The 16,592-nt window shown below is 44.2% G+C and overlaps 1 protein-coding gene across 1 annotated transcript; it reads right to left on the reverse strand.

The window, feature by feature from the left end:
- Positions 1–5,895: 5,895 nt before the first annotated feature.
- On the reverse strand, positions 5,896–7,401 carry NPPC (natriuretic peptide C). Its single transcript, XM_009573230.1, has 2 exons — positions 7,309–7,401; positions 5,896–6,201 (listed from the first exon to the last, which is right to left on the reverse strand). The coding sequence occupies exons 1-2, from the start codon at positions 7,399–7,401 to the stop codon at positions 5,896–5,898; spliced, it is 399 nt and encodes a 132-aa protein (XP_009571525.1).
- Between the last annotated feature and the right edge of the window lie 9,191 nt (positions 7,402–16,592).

Genomic DNA, 16,592 nt, shown 5'->3' on the forward strand with positions numbered 1-16,592 from the left:
TTGTCCTGTCCTGTCCTGTCCTGTCCTATGCCAACTCAGCTCGGCACCGTGTCGCTACTTTGCCCATGGATGCCTCTCCTTATATCCCCACTTTATGCCCGGAGGGAGCTCAGCTGCCTCCTGCCAGATCCCCGCAGGAGCCGGAGTGCCGCACTCTGCCCCCCGGCTTCGATAAGGGAACTGGTTGCAACTGGCCCAACAGGTGACCCTCCAGGAGAGGGGGGTCCCCTGAGTGGAGCAAATCCTCCAGAGGGAGAGAACTGCCCCGAGTCATCTCCTCCCCTCCTTTTTCCCAGTGATTTCCTCCCCCTCCACTCTCCATCACTGTTAGGTAGGAGTTGATGCAGTGAAAGGACCTTGCACTTTCTGCCTGTTTGCTCTGCCTCACATCTGCAGGCACGCAGGAGCTGTGAGCTGGCACAAGCAGGGGGTTGATTTCCTCTCCAAGGGGATGAGGGATGGATCATTTCTCCTCCATGGGGGAGAGAAGTGGGGGGAATCGGAAATTTTCCTCTGCCTGCAGCAGCTCCCAATAGCTTTTTCTTCTCTGTATGCATATTTTTGTGCTATGTGAATAGACCACATCCGGAGATTTGGGTTTAGGAGATTTCCCTTCCTTGCAAGTTCATGTGATGATGGTTCTTGCCTTCCTCTGGCATTGTCGCAAACCCTTCCCTCTATAGCTAAGAGGCACTAACCTTTTAGTGGCCTATGTCTGCCCTGAGCGATGGTGTAGCTGACCACTTTGCTATAAATGTTACTTGCTCTCCAGCCATGCCTTGGCTATGACAGTGAATCAGTCACCATCCTCTCCTCATATCCCACCATCTTTCCCATAAATGATGGTGTGTTCTGTCCCCTACAGCTTGGGTTGGAGTGAGAAGTTTCTGTGGAACAAATGTTCTTTCCAGAAAGCCCAGGGCCCTTACCCGAAGAAAGAGATTTTGTAGATCTTTGGATTTAGGCTTCCCAGATAAAAGTGTCTGAATTACCAATTTAGCGACTGTAACAGGCAGCCTGTTTGTATGAAACTTTCTCTTATTTTGCCTCAGAGCTTTACAGCAGTTTCTTATTAACTTTCAGTAAAACTTTTGGCGTCTTGCCTGTGTAAGTGGCAAATTTCAGCTATAAATGAGTACAATTTCCACTGGTCCCGGGGTGCAAATCAAGATCACCCTGTTAGATCCTTACAGAATGAAAGGCAGAACTCATGATATCCAGTGGGTAGAGCAACAGACAGGGTCCTTTCAATCACCGTCTGGGTAATATTAAAGCAATTACACTAAGTCTCTGCCTTCTGCCCTCTGTGTTTGCTTAGCCAGCACACTCATAAATCTCTCTATTTCACTTGTTATGCAGTGGCCTTTGTTTCAGAGACTGTCCTAAAGCTCAGCAAATCCAAAGAAAGCCTTTCCTCTGAGTTCAGAGGGTTTTGAACCAAGCTGTTGTGCTTGGTATGAACAGGCAACAACATACATTATGTTTTTACATCTCCTTCCCCCATTTTCTTGTCCTTCTGTTCCACAAATCTACCTACGGCTGACATAATTTATCTTAGATTGGAAGCGAGCTAGCAATATCAGCTGGTGCGGGACAATGATCTCTGCATCCAGCAGTCTTAACAGTTGGCAAGTAGTTTTGTTTAAAGCATCACAGCAACAAAGAATCTGGCAGAGAAATGAGATGCGTGTTTTGAAAGTACGGTACATGAATGAAGGAAGCTTGCATCAGGTGGGAGTGTTACATTTATACAGTATAAAGGCAGATAGCTAAGGTGAGGATGTGCATCATCCTCGATATTGTGTAGTAAAGACAGACGGGAGTGGAAAGGGATAAAGCAGTAAGAGTATATAGAATCTGTGTGACAACCAAGGGAAATAAATACAACTTAGCCCTCTAATAATAAACTAGGCAGACTTGAGTCTTGGATGAGACCAAATCTTGACTCCTGCCTAACATCACTTATAAACAGGTACCCCAAAAGCAGATATATTTGAGAAAGATATCTGTATGTTTCTTTCTGTGTAGAAGTAATTTTATTGCAGGCTTTTCTCCTCGGCAACTTCTGTAATCCTAGTCTGCAAATTCATGCACTGCTGCTTAGTGGAGATGGAAATGACACAGCTAGAGATGAGCTTCCCCCATCTGACTGGCATGATAACTTCAAAGGTTAGCTTTGATTATTTAAATGCTAATAGAACTCAGCAGATTACCTAAAGTACAAACACACCTGGCTTCAGTCCTAGGGATCTAATTATGCAGCCTTTTATGTGAAATAAATTGTTCTTGCTTTCTGAAAAGTGGCTTTTTAAAATGTTCACACAAAATGCCAGGTGATGGGATGGCACATTACCAGCTCAGCCTCTGTGGAATTGGAGCTCTTATCTGTTTCTTATTCATCTTCTGTAGGATTCTCTTCACAAGTGCTCACAGCTCAGTCTCCAACCTCCTCTGACCTCTGTTATTTTATCCACAAATAATTTCAATCACACAAAGATTACGTTAGAGTAGCTGAGTTTGGAAACAGGCTGAGGATGTCCAGGAAACAAACTCCAGTAGCACCTACCCTTCATTGGATTTTCAGTGTATTCAGTGTTGAAATTTCAACATCAGGAAGCTTTTGTGCCTATGAGAATGTGCCTGCTCCGAAGGTTACTGAGAGCTGGGGACAAGCTATCAGACCCAGGATTATTAGGAAGGAGGCTGTAACCTTACCATTAGCACCAACTGTCACAAGATACTAGCTTTTCATTGTTTGATACCGTAATGTCCGTGGGCTGTGTGGGTTAACCTTTCCACCATATAGGTTGCACCTGGGCCAGCCCCAGGACTAGCATACCTAGAGAGACTCTATTTAAGAAAGCTGGATGCTTCCTATCAGGTTCCCACAAGTAAGCATGTCTGCTTCTTCTTAGCATAAGGTGTTGTGTATTGGGGGAAAAGAAGAGAAAATCTCTTCCTGACTGTATGAAGGTGTGTTAAGTTAGAAAAATGAGTCAGAAATCTCTTTGCTCATGTTTGTGCAGGGCAGAGGTCTTTGTATGATGGAAGCTACAGCAAGGGAGAGTGTTATCTGTATGGCCCAACAAGATTCTAGACCTCCAGGAGAATTTGCCCATGAATTACTGTGCAGTCTATGGGGCTCCATCTAGAAAAGGTGTTCACGCTGATCAGTAACCGCAGCATTAATTTTAAGACATGCATAGCCTGTCTATTGATATTTGAATTATGCTGAAAACTGATCTATTCTTTCATCCTCCATTCCCCACTTTAATTCTTCATCTGACTGGTGAAATGCTTCATTTTCTTGTTGTTTTGCTTAGGAAAGGCAACAGAGAGTATAATAAATTCATTATATGGACTATTCCATTGTTTGAGAGCTTGTACTCAGGGCTGCGTATGTACGTGATGAGACCACTCCTTGCCAGCGAGCGTCTGTTTAGGGCATTTTCACTGTTGCTGCTGCTTTGTTATAAAAGTTAACTTAAACAGAGTAAGTAGCAAACAGCATAAGGCCTAACAAAACCTGTTAACTAGAAAAGCCTTCAGGATATGTTGTTGAATTTTCTGCTCGGGATTTGTGTTGATAACTTTGTAACTACTGGTCTGAGGAGAGAAAGATTCTGGAGGATGGAATAGCCACAGAGAGGTAGAATTAATGGTAATTTCTAAATGTGAAAAGATATTGAAAGGGTAAAAGATTACAAGAAAATAGAGAGAGAAGCTGTTTGGTAGCTTGAGCAACGGGAGAGTATCTCCATTAACAAATCCGTCTGTGCTTTCTGGTCTCTGATAATCAGCTCTTAAGTGTTGAAACATATGTTTATGAGCTTGTACTGATGTCCTTCCTAGAGCAAGTCTGTAGTTTCTGGGTGGAAAACTATATATTTAAAATAGCATGAGAGAAGAACAAAGTTTCTTCTAGTTTGGCTCTGAATAGCTCTCCAGTGGGTCCTTGGATTGCCTTCATTTTGTGGGAACTGTGGTTAGAAGGAGCAGAACCAAATCATAGAGTTTAAGTGATTGAGGCAGGCCCAGAAATTAGACCTCTAGCTGCTCTGTGCAAACAGGCTTTCTTCATGAGAGCTGAACTGCCAGAGATTCAGAGCACGGGCAGCTGGAGGGTTGCTGATGAACTTGCTCTGCATATATGTTTGTGGTCCATGTTGCAGTTTATACCCAGGGGTCCTGTTAGGAATAGGCTTATTACCAGAATATTTTCTTCCAGGAGCATGTGTCTTGTGGGCAAGAAAATGGGAGGAGTACAACTGTGTAGCCCATCTGCCTGCTCCAAGCAAAGGGCTGGAAGTGAACAGCTGTACCTTCATTTGTGACCGTCAGCGTAGACATTTGTGTGAGCAGCCTTACTGATTTCCGTGGAGCTGCTTGCAGAGGTCAGCTCTCATCAACATCACAGTCATGATCTTGGCAAACCAGCCTTCATACAGAATTCCTTTCGCTCAGGATTTTGCCAAGTAGCTGTTCTCTGATTTGCTCATAGTTAGATTCAGTGAATACTTGGTTTGCTTAAAAATGAGAACTGGTCAGATACATTTTTTGTAGAATCTTTTTAGAAAAATGCTTTGCGATGTCTGGATCTGTCTATGGAAGAGTAGGGTGCCCTTGAACTTTCTTTAAAGAAGGGTAGCATTTTTTTTTTTTGGACAAGATAAGATATACTAGTAAGAAACAATTATGGGGCTTTTTTTCGTAAAACGTAGCTCTCATTCCTCTGTCAGTGGCAGATCCAAATGCAGAGTAACAGCTTTCAACTGATGTCAGCTAAGACAGCTACCCTTTTAGTTCAAATTGTGGTGGTCAAAGACTTGGGGCTTTATGTCCTGGTTTCTGATGACTCTCATGTGAAGATGACTATGTCAGTCTTGTTACCATTATATTTACGTTTAGACAGTAATATCTTAACTTCAGAAAGATTCTTTTGGTAAAGAGAAGGGCTTGTTTGATTTTATGTCTTTTTTTTTTTTTTTTTTTTAAGAGCAGCTAAAAAGTCTTTTTTGCCAGAAAGCAGCTCTCTGAAATGCTTCTGAATTCTAGTGGATTGTGCCTAACTGCAAGCTGGGGCACTGTTTCAGTTTCAGGAATGATACATGAAAGAATCACAGCAAAGGCTTGAAGCAAATTCACCAAATTATCGGAAACCAGTTTATTATCTGTGACATGATGAGACTTGTTTATTTATACATTTAGTACACAAACAGTACAAATATTTTTTGTAATTAAATTTCAGGTAGATGTTCACAAATGATACAAATAGGCAGTACATCAATGGTGTATTCTATTGGCCAAGTAATTCAGGGGAGAGGTGGAGTGCAATTTGCTCAGTACATCATGTAGTAGATGGATTGGTGGAGCCAATGTGAATAAGGGCTGAATATTTCACTGAAAGGCAACAGGTCCTTTGAAACCTCAAAGTCAGTCCTGTCAAGAAAGCAGAGAAATGAGTAAAAGAAAGAGAAGTGGACAGGATTTCACGCATGGAAATGAACTGATTTCTTACTGTTCTAGGGCCAGGTTCAGCTCCACTGTTCTGCTCAGAGTTTCTTTGGATTGACACAAGCATCCCTGGGGAGCTGGTGAAAACCTCTCTGATCTGGCTTCTGTGACAAGATGAAATGCATACAGCTGACTTGAAGAAAGGAGTGAAAGCAGGTAAAGCAGAGATGTGGCATTCACAGGTTTTAAGTATACATCTGATGACAGTGAATTCTGAGGAGGGTAAAATTAGTAAACTGTGTTTGCGATCGGAGGGTAAAAGTTACTTTAAGGCACCATTTCCTTAAAGTTGAATTAAATCTGCTCTTCTGCATATTTATGCAAGTTATACATGAACGCACAGACCACCTGCCTCTGGCTTTCTCTTACCGTAGTAAGCAGTTAGCATCCCAGTCCACTCAGTGACCCAATTCTGTCCAGCTTGACACCAAAACAGCCCCCGGAGAGGCCCTTTTTGCTTCTGCCTCGGTATCTATGGGGTAAACTTAAGAGGTCACTGAAGAACCTCTGGACAGCACTGTCACCCATGGACATGCTCTCAGGCTGGTCCCTGGTGTTTCGGGTCCACTGGAATTCAGCATCTTGCTGATCAAAGGCACCTGTTGGGATCATGTCGTCTTGCTCATGGTCCCCCTCTTCGGAGACCAGGGGATGCTCCACGTCCCCATCTAACAGTTTGGACAGAATCTGAAAAAAGGGAAAGGGAGATGGTGGAGAGGGAGGAGAGGAGAAAAACCAGGGGTTCTGGGAACGCTGTCATTATTTTCGTCTAAGCCATGCTCAGTGCTAGAAACTTATTTTGGACGTTTATCAAAAGATGAAAGTACTGAAGTGACTGCTTGTGATGGTTATCTTTAGTTTCTTCTAGCTCACCAAGCTGCTCTGAGCTAAACTGTATGCTGTCTTAAAATGCTGTAAGGCTCTATGCTGTTACCGTGTTCCATAGTTCTGAGCTGACAAACTGCCAGTTTAGTCTTTCCTGGAGCTGGGGATCTGGGGTATGGGATCAATTGTAAAAGACTATGAAAGAAGCTTGGTCAAGAGTGAATAAGGAACAGGAAAAAATTGTTGATACCTTGGAATAATAAGAGAAGCGATGCAATGCAATGACAGGAGACATGCTGAAATTTGTGCTAGAAGGATTATGTATTTCTGTACAGATTGGGAGGTTACTTCATATTTGGGAATACCAGATCCCTAGTCAGGTAGCTGAAATGTGTTTTCCTAATGACTTGGAATTCCTGCGCACACAAATACACACAGACACACACACACTTTCTCTTTTTCTCATGTTCTACCTCTGGGACTCGCAAGCAGGGACTGCATTACTGCACTACTGAGCTGAGGAGGAGATCATGCAGGTACAACCCATTAATCCCATTAATTCCTTTTTCAGCTTAAACCAGGAGATTAGGGAGGAGCATACAGGTGACTGCTCTAGGGCTCTAGATCAGAGTCCTTCCAGGAAAATTCCTTTTACTCCAAAAGTTTACTGCTTCACTTAGTCATAGGATTACTCTAAATCTGCAATCCCCAAATTGGCCCCACAGGAAAAAACATTTTCCTTTCAATTGCCTCATGTGATCAGAAATTTAAATCCAGTAATCGATTACTTTAGTTTCCCTCCATTTAATAACTCTGTGTCTGCCCACCTCAGGGTTCCTGCTGTCATGATCTCTTTGAGTGTCTCCTGCTGCTTTAGCTGGGGTTGGAAGAAATGGAGCTAATCTGAAGTGTCTAAGTCCTAAAGAAGCATCAGCTTCTTTCAGTTCTATCGAGCAGCCAGTCACTTACCTGTAAGCTGGAAATGGGCCTGGCCCTTGCCTGGTTTTGACTGACAATAAGCAGCAGAAGGAATCCAGGGCAAAAAAGAAGTTTCATGTTCATCTTCATGTTTTGGTGTCTCTGATTCCTCCTCCCCTTGAGTCTCTCCAGTTCAGTGTTGCTCTGTCTCCAGCTACCAGCCTTTATATCTTCCTCCAACCCCTCCCAAGTCTACCTTTTGAGTTCCTGCCAGTGCAAGGATTGGTTTGAGGTTCTCATCTGTTTTCATTCTCCCAGGAGGAGGAGGGAGGAAATATTTCTCTTTTCTAATGGCGAATAAAAGGAGCATTTTACACTTAGGCAATGCAGCATCATTCTGTTACTGTGAATCTGAAGGTATCTGCAGCCTGCTGTCTTGGTGCTACTTACATATGTCAGTTTGCTTAGCTCAGTGTTCCTTGGGTTGACTGCTAAACCTTTCCTTTCCATCCAGAGGAAAATAATTGTGAGAGAAGTATAAGTGATACAGGAAGCAAATTGTATCCACTACACATTCACCTGGCTCCTTTGTCACTGTGAAGTACCAAATCAGAGGGACAGGGGTCTCATAAAACGCACTATGTAAGAACTAAGTGTTATTACCTAACATAATAATATGGCATTACTAACCTATGAGACAAAAGAGTGTGATTTGGAGAAGAAGGGAAATCCAAGTCTTAAAAATATGGCAAGAAAATTGCATTGGTTACTGGCCTGAGTGACAGGGAGTGTAGCTGAAACCAGGCTGACACATGCACAGAAAGCTTCTACATGAGAAATAAATTCCTCTTTTCCCCTGGATCCAGCTTAAAACATTTCCTCTATGTGTTCTTTCTCAGTTTAGCATACACAATTTGTATTAAATCTGAAATTAGTCTGAAAGGAGCACAGCTCCAACATCTTTCTTACCACATGTACAGTAACCGGGACATTAGAAAGCTGCAGGATCAGAATGTGTGTTTGGTGGGTTTTTTGGATTTGGGGTTTTTTTGGGTTGTTAAGTTGGAGACTTCAACAACAAACGTCAGTCTATAAGAAGGGAGGAACCCCTAAGGACAGTAGAAAATGTTTGGGAGACAGGAAATGGCTTTGTGCCCGTTTCTGAAGTGATTTGAGTGTTCCTTTGTATGGCAAATCCTCCATATAGGGTGGAAGGAACTATGAAGAAGAAGGCAGGTTGGCGTGTGTTGCTCATCTTCAACAGTAAATTGTTTCCCAGCTTACTGAGATATTCCTCCTGTACCAGCAGAGATCTTATTTCTTATTAAAAGAGTAGGGTTAGGGCATACTATTCCTGCCTCATCTCTACAGGCTGCTGTGAGGAAGCTGAGCTCTGAAGTTGATAGCGTGTGGCCTGCTTAGATAGGTACCATTAGAGCACTGCCGCAGTAACTCATTATCCTCCTCCTTCCTAGCTCAGTGACCCCTTTCAGCCTCCCTCTCCTTCGCAATTGCTCAGGCCAGCATTTCCTGGCTCACTGCAGCTGGCTGAAAGGGCAGTGATGTGTTTGTAGCGCTTTCGTCAAAGTAGGATTGCCAAGTCCTTGATGGAAGCTGGCACCAGGGGCCCCTCATTATGAGACATTAACATTTAGCTGTGATATCCAAGCATTTGCCTGGTTGTCCCCCTCCCTTGCCCTCTCCCAAGTGGTCTAGCGGCTGAGCTGAGGCGGGGTTCAGTGCACAGCATCATCATGAGCCCAGGCTTGGCTGGTAATTACCCAGCTGCAGGTGCTCTGCTTGCTCTTCTGGCACTTTATTGCCTTCACCTTAGGTTATGTGCTGACAGCAAGGCCTTATTGCAGGAGGGGGTACAGGGGGATCTGCAGCAGCAGTCCTCTCTACAGAAAAGGGACTTGGCACAGAGACTGCTGAGTTCGCTTACCTGGTGTAAAGCTGGCATGTATCCGCTGGATCTGCACCAGCACAAACCAGAGAAGAATTTGGTCCCTACCTCAGGGATGGCTGGGACTGTGTACTGGGAGGAACTCTGATCTCCTAGTGTCTGTGATAGCCCATCTGTGGGGAATAAACCAAACCTTCACTATCAGGCGACTCAGAAGGAGCTTCTCTTGTGGGCTGGTCATCCCACAGTGGCCTACTGCACACATTTCCTTTCTCTTCCTGTCCGACAGCACCTTCTGTGGGACTGTGAAGGCCAGTAAGAGGATAGATTCAGTGCTGTCGCCACTCTTCTCTGGGGTCCCGAGAATGCATTTTGCCTTTGCCTGATCTGTTCTGCTCTCACTAATGTTCACTGATCTCTTTGATAGGGGTGAAGAGGGGATATTTTCCTCTGTAGCCCTTTGGAACAAGAAGGGGCATAGGCCACCCGAGGACAAGGAGGGCAGCAGGCTGGCATTTAGTAGCAGGTCGTACGTGGTTCTGGAGCATTGGGTTTTGATGGCAAAATTTTAATATTAGGTTTGTCAGGCACATTTACCACATTCTCCTAATGCTAATGAAGCCCAGCAGGGAAGCAGCAGTGAGGGAGGGGATGAAATAGTTGGAGATGGTGCTCAGTGCTAGTCAAATGGCTGTCTCGGTACGCTCTGTGGCTCACTGTTGCTTGCTGGGAGAGGACTTGGGCCCAATTCTGATCTCTGCTGCAGCAGGGGTGGAAACAAAGAAGCCACATGGGACTTCTGCATCTGGCCTGTAGCAGCCAAGATCAGTCTGACTTCTCTCATTATCCCTGAGTGCTGGCACTTGGATGGCATTAGGGAGAGAAGTGCGACATCCACTGATTCATTGGTGGGTGTTCCTGGCCCCCTTTCAATGATTCGTCTCCCAAAGGAGCTTTTTCTTCATGCATGAGGGCATTTTTAGTTTCAGTGGTCCTGCTGTGTGTTTTGGTGCTAAAGATCCCTGGCTTTGCTCTGTGCTCGTTTTCCTGATGTTGATAACAATTTTGCTGTAAATTCTTTTGACATCTAGAGGCAAACTGCTTTTCCCAAGGTACTTTAAGCACACAGAGTCCCACTGCCTGTGGCTCAGCACTCTTCAGCAAATGGTATCCTCAGCTCTCAAAGGAAAAAGTGGAGAGGGAATGGATCAAGTTATAGATGTAAATAATAATCGTAGAGCAGTGTAAAGCAGATGAAATGTGAAAACTGCTGGAGAGCTGGTATGAAAAACACAGACAGCTTTTACAGGCTGTAGTACTGGAGAAGATTCTCGGATTAATCATGGCAGGATGATGGGAAGAAGGGCGGGGTTTTGTATTAGACAAATGTGAGAAGCAAGCGGGGAATGAAGGCTAGGCAAACATTGTAGGATCAGCTGAAACATAATTGAGAATTTTTGGAGACCCTAGTAAAATGGATCCTGAAACAAATAGGAAACAAGCTGAGGTGTTCGGAGCAATGGCACAAGACTTCTGGTCAGTGCCTGGTGGAAAGGCAGAGGATTAAAGAAGTACTCGTATTCCATAAATCCTCACCTGAAACTTAGCTTTTGGCTAAGCTTCATCTCTAGCAAGATGAACACCATCTTGCTGCCCAGTTGTTTTGGAAAGGTGGGAATGTCTACACAGGCAAATTGTAGGTATTCACACTGCAACTGAAAACATGGATTAGCTGTGCATGGTTTTAAACCACGTAGGTCTTTTTAATCCTGTGGCAGCCAGTCTTCCTTCTCCCCAATCTTTAAGTTGGTCCTCAGAAATTCATAGGCTGATCTTACATTAAACTGCTCAGAATCCGAGTCTTTCATTCTCTGTGTTGTATTAGATACCCTTGGTGTTTCAACTGAGGTCTAACTGGTCTACATATTATTGCCTTACAGGAAGATTGGACTTTCAGTGGGAGCTAGGTCAGGCCTCAGTTCGTAAAATTGTATAGCAAAGCATACAGCTAATTAGCAGCTGAAAGCAGAAAGGCTGCTACATTAGTCTGCAGTTCATAACCTCTGACGGGAGGAAGAAAGAGAACCATTTCTGGGCAGCATGGAGATTACATATCCCCCGTTGTTTTGAGCTGAGAGAGATTTCCCCAGCAAAACTAGAAAGTCATTCCTGTGAGATCCCCCCTAGCCTCTTTACTTCGGGTTGGCTGCCTTTGTCCTTAATGAGGTGTGTGGTGACCTCTTCTGGTGAATAGAAAATATGATTCCAAGTTCGGTTAGAACAAGTTCTGGTTAAAAAAAAGAAAAGAGATCAGACACTGTGAGAGGTTTTGATAAAATGACCACTTCAATCTTTGATTCAAGAACATGGTACGTACAGTACGAGAAGGGGCTGAGTGGCTCTTTTGCAGGCTTTAGACTCTAGTAGCCATATAAGAATGTGTGGTTATGTCTTGGGAAGGCACATGGTATGTCTGTGATATATGAATGTGTGTGCATGATATTTAAAAGTCTGTGTGTACAGCAGAGAGTCAGATGTTCTGGAGGGTGGCTAAGTTTAGATGCACCACTAGATGTGTTGATCTGGACTCTTACAATGGATTTTGCAGAATGTAAGTTTCTGAAAGAAGAGATGGGAGTAGGGAGGACATTTCTTAAACATTTTGTCTGGGGTAACATTTGCTGGGTTTTTCTTTGCAACCTAGCGCATCCTGGAATAGCTCAGAGTGGTGTCAACAGTGCCCATTGATCTAGAAGGTTTGATAGCCAAGAAGCCAAATAAAGGGGCAAGAGGTCACACTATCCCATTGTGATATTTATTGCTGCATGCCATTTGTCAGTATAGAGCATGCAGAAGGCGAAGCCATTTCTAGAAATGGCTAAACAGCTACAGGAATGAAATGGCAGCTGTCCTAGAAGTTGCTGTGGTTGTTTACTTCCCCTCTCCCTCCCGTAACGGACTGGTGATGAATCTAAGAATAACTTGACTAACTAAAAATGTAGCCATTACATAAAGCCTGTCCTCCACTAACCACTCTGTTGATTTTCTTCAGCCTGTGAGAGAGTGGTGCTGTGCATAACCTCAATTTTGTATTCCCAGAGCAGGATCCCAATTATCCATTAGTTTTGACACATCTCAGACCCATGGACTTTCCTTGACTAGACAGTTGTGTAGGTAGGTCCCTGCTTTTTGAGAACAGGGAGGTAAACTGTCTTGATTTTTGTTTGGCGGAGAATTCATGTGCATATTATTCTTCCTCCTTCTTACATTTACAGTCCTCTGCATTGATGCTTCATCAGTTCAGGCACAATTGGATACTTGCATGTGCCCACGCTTGCTCACTAGGATTAGAAGGCAAATCCTTCATGTCACAGTGTGGCAAGCAGTTGATTGTGCCAGGGAGACCATCCTGGAAGCCCGCAGTGGATGCACATCAGGCTACGTGTGAACAGGAAGAGCTCCTTCCTGCCTCGGGTGGGTGAGCCGCAGTGGGAGGAATGCAGCCTCATCCAGAGCTTAGCTAAGCTGCTCTTTCTTAGTAACTCAGTGTAGCTATGGTGACTCTTATCACCCACTGTTCTTGATTTGACAACCCTTCTTTGTTTTCCCAGAAAATACTCACTGTGTTCGCCAAGCTTCTGGAAATAGCTACATCCTTTTGTGGTGGAGGATGGCATGGCCATGGGCCAGAGGGGCAGGATATTTTAGCTGTTGCTTGTCAGCACAGCGAGATGGGCGAGTAGCGTTTCAAAAAGTAACACTTCTAAAGCTATGATAAGGTGCTCAGGCTACAGGGTTGGAGCCTGTGTTCATGCTTGAGATAAACTCCACTGTCGGCGCCACATTCACGCCTCCCCTGTCACGTTAGGCACCCCATGGTCCTGCCTTTCCCACTAGTCACTTGCTACAAAGCCTCAGCACAGGGCTATCAGGCCCTGTGCCTTCGTCTACAGAGTCCCCAGGGGCTGCATTGCTCCGTGTGCCCTTGTGGTGACATTGAGGTGACTAGAGGAAATACTGTGCGTTGGAATAGATTTGTCACCGAGGATTGCCACCCTGAACTTTGGACTCAGCCACTTCCCCTTGGGATGCACTGTCTAGCCATTGCTGTCTGGACAAAAGGGAAATGGGTGGACTAGCTATACGTCAGGGCTCGCGGTGTGAGTTAGGGGATGTACAGTAGCGGGGCTGCTTCCCCGTGTGAATGCAAACACCAGATGCACTGTCTGAAGTGACAGACTGGGGAAAGGCAGTTAAATCTGCCTGTGGATGCTGAGGAAAGTAATTATTTCACTCCAGGTTACTTACAGCCCCTCTCTCTCTGTAAAAGTTTGGTTTGAGTCAAATGTTTAGTGGCTGTGGGCTGGACAGAGTTATTCTGGAATTACAGGATTTCATTTAATTAATTTACAGGGACAAAAGACAGTTGTGTTAAGCAACTGAATGCTGCTAGAAAGCTGAAACCCTTGGGGCTGTGCCAATGGGTAAAAGAATCATTCCTCTAACCAAAATAGTTTAATCACTGCAAAAACAGAGTTTAAACCTAGCTTCAGGATGAGAACAATATGGGGTTCAAAGGTTTCCTCCTACATGGATGGTGTCAGCTTCAGCTCACAAAAGAGTGCTCCTTGTAAAGGCAAGTTGTATCATACCCACACTTCCAATGGGCTTATATGGACGGGGAAATGAACAGGATTTTTCACCAAGCTGAAGAGGTCCTCTGTTCACTAAGTGATTGGAGAGTCAAGGTTACTACTTAAGTTAATATAACTGTCAACCAGATTGAGAATCCATGAGACTGGTCGCTGTTGATCAGCTGGACGGATATAGCTTCAGTTCTCTCTCCCTCTAGATGTTTCAGTCCAGACCTTGAAGGATTTTCAACCTATATAGGCCTAAATTCTTTACTCTCATAAATGATACAGTTCTATTGATGTAGGGAAGGTTTTGGCCATTTGCACAAATAAAAAAAAATTGGGTTACAGCTCCATGTGTGCACAGACAGTTTCATGTGTGCCAGTCAGCAAAGAGCATTTTGACACACAGTTTGCTTGCACTCAGTGGAGCAGTCAGGCTTGAGTAGCAGCTGCACATGGAGGGGTTGTGCAGTATGTCTGTGCATGCCTTATAGGCTATAGGAAATGTTGGACTCACTTTCCTGTCAGTGATTTAGCTCCGTGGCCTGTTAAAAGGCCTGAACTTTAATACCCTGCTTACATTGCTGTGCCCCAGTGCAGTGAGTAGGATGTCCAAGAGTAAGTTTGATCTGTGTCTATCTGAACTTCCTGATCTGGGAACATTTCTTCTGTGTATCCACTCACCCTCTCCCCCAGGACTGGTCTCTGTCTGCTCTGCTTTGAAAGCTGGATGGGAATCTATGCAATAGTAAGCAGTAATGGACAGGTAGGGTAAGAATACAGCCACACGATCTGTCTGAGTTGGACACATTACTAGTCCTTTTTACAGGAAATAGTGCTTTCTGAAACATAGGAGAACCCTCCAAAGGGTCTTCATTTGAGCACTCAAAACCCATCATTGAAAAAACCCATCTTGTGAACAGGTGTCCATGCTGTAAACCCTTAACCGTGATTAGTTAAAACCAACAAGCTAGTATGGCTCCTCTTTGCACAGCTGATAGATGCCACAAAACTTTGGAGGCAGAGAATCCTTTTAGTGTCCCTTGCCCACTGGAGATTCTTCACATAACTTCTGCATTGTTTGACCAAGAGGATTTGTTTTACCATGTCACTTCCCTGAGGATAACAGCACATTTTTTGCCTAGTGTTGAAGTGTGAAGACCATTGTGAGCCATGACATCATATCTCAGGCCAGAGCAGATCAGGAAATGACTGAGAAGGCCTAAAATATTGGCCATGGGAAGAATGGATGGAGGAGAGAAGGGATATGATACAGCAACATTCTTTAGCCTAGATAGGTCAGATGCACCTGACAAGTGGACTAGGACCAGGAGATCTTTGACACTTTAGCACATGGTGATATTTTAGTGCAGAGAGGTGGCTTGTGAGAGGCAGAGGTTCTGCCTCTAGGGTGCAAATCCACTAGATGACATGCTAATAAATCAGAGCTGCCCTTAGACAATAAAGTGTAAAGGGGATATGGACCTGAATAGCTAGACTGCTCAGAATCTTTCTTTAACTCTGGGAGGCTTAAAATTAATTCTGGGTCCCAATCTCTAACCACAGCTGGAACAATAATTCCCTCCAGGCACATCAAAACGACCAGTGAGGAAAGAAACATATGTATATTAATGACTATGGCTGTTTTGGGGGGGGTGGAAGGGAAGGAAGGTGGTAATAGGAGAAAACCAGCAAACTACATTTTCTAGCAAATTTAATGTTTTTTGCAAAAAGAAATTATTGTAAATGTTGGTTCATAAACTGAATAGTTTCCACTATTTTTGAACTGATGTAAACTAGAAGGGCATTAGTCAGGTTAAAAAAAAAAAGAGCGGGGGGGGGGGGGGTGGGAGGTTTGTAAGGTAAATTATTTCTGAGGTCTTGCTCAGTGGGTTACAAAGCCGAGGGCTTGTTTTGGTCCAAGATTCCAACAGCCGTGGGGCTTATCACTGAAGTCAGAGCCAAGACAAACCTTTGGGCTGGGTGATGTCAGTCTCATTTTGCCCACAGCACAGGAGGCCTTCATTAAAGTTCAAACAGACTTGACTCGCAGACAGATGTCGTGCTGTCTTGCTGCTGGTTTTGTAAATAATCTGTTGTACAAATTGCTAGAGCACATTTCTCTTTCTATGTAGTTCTCTCTCCTTGTTTCCTTGTGTCAAGCTTTGAGAGCACGATGCTTTTTGGTCTTTTATTCTGTAATTGTATGGGGCACGGGATTGGCCAGTGATTAAAGTCTTGTTTTGAGAAGTGGAAATGTGCATCACTTTCATGGTCTTTTCTGCAGTCTAAGCAACTGTTTGTCTCTGTATTTCCCCCCTGCATGAAGTGTGTATGATGCTCCCCTGTTTCACATGGGTGTTATGAAACTAGGTTGCTGTCTCTGCAGCTTTGCAATTGTAGAGGCAAGAATGAATGAGAGCTTTTGCAGATACTCAGTAATTGCCTGATGACCAGAAAGCTTCTACTGGAGGAGAGAGGCTGCATTTAAAACTTCTATACCTCCTAACTGTAACACTGTGTGGCTTTCCAGAGCTATTTTTTGCACATCCCTAATCATGATACTACTGTACTTTAAACCTCAAAACAGATCCCTACTTACACAGGTCTGAGCGCTTGATTTGGTACCCCTTAACTTAGCTTCAAAGCAAGTACCTTCATTGAGACAACAAAATGTCCCGTCCCTCCAGGCTGAGCTTCTAGGCCCAGTGCCCACTGATTTGTTCCCTAACGATTCTGCCAGCCTGAGGCTGCTAAGCACAAGTGTTGGTGAGCCATGTGTGGAAGGCAGA

The sequence above is a fragment of the Fulmarus glacialis genome, unplaced genomic scaffold (assembly GCF_000690835.1).
Source record: "Fulmarus glacialis isolate BGI_N327 unplaced genomic scaffold, ASM69083v1 scaffold47502, whole genome shotgun sequence".
In the NCBI taxonomy this organism is placed as follows: domain Eukaryota; kingdom Metazoa; phylum Chordata; class Aves; order Procellariiformes; family Procellariidae; genus Fulmarus; species Fulmarus glacialis.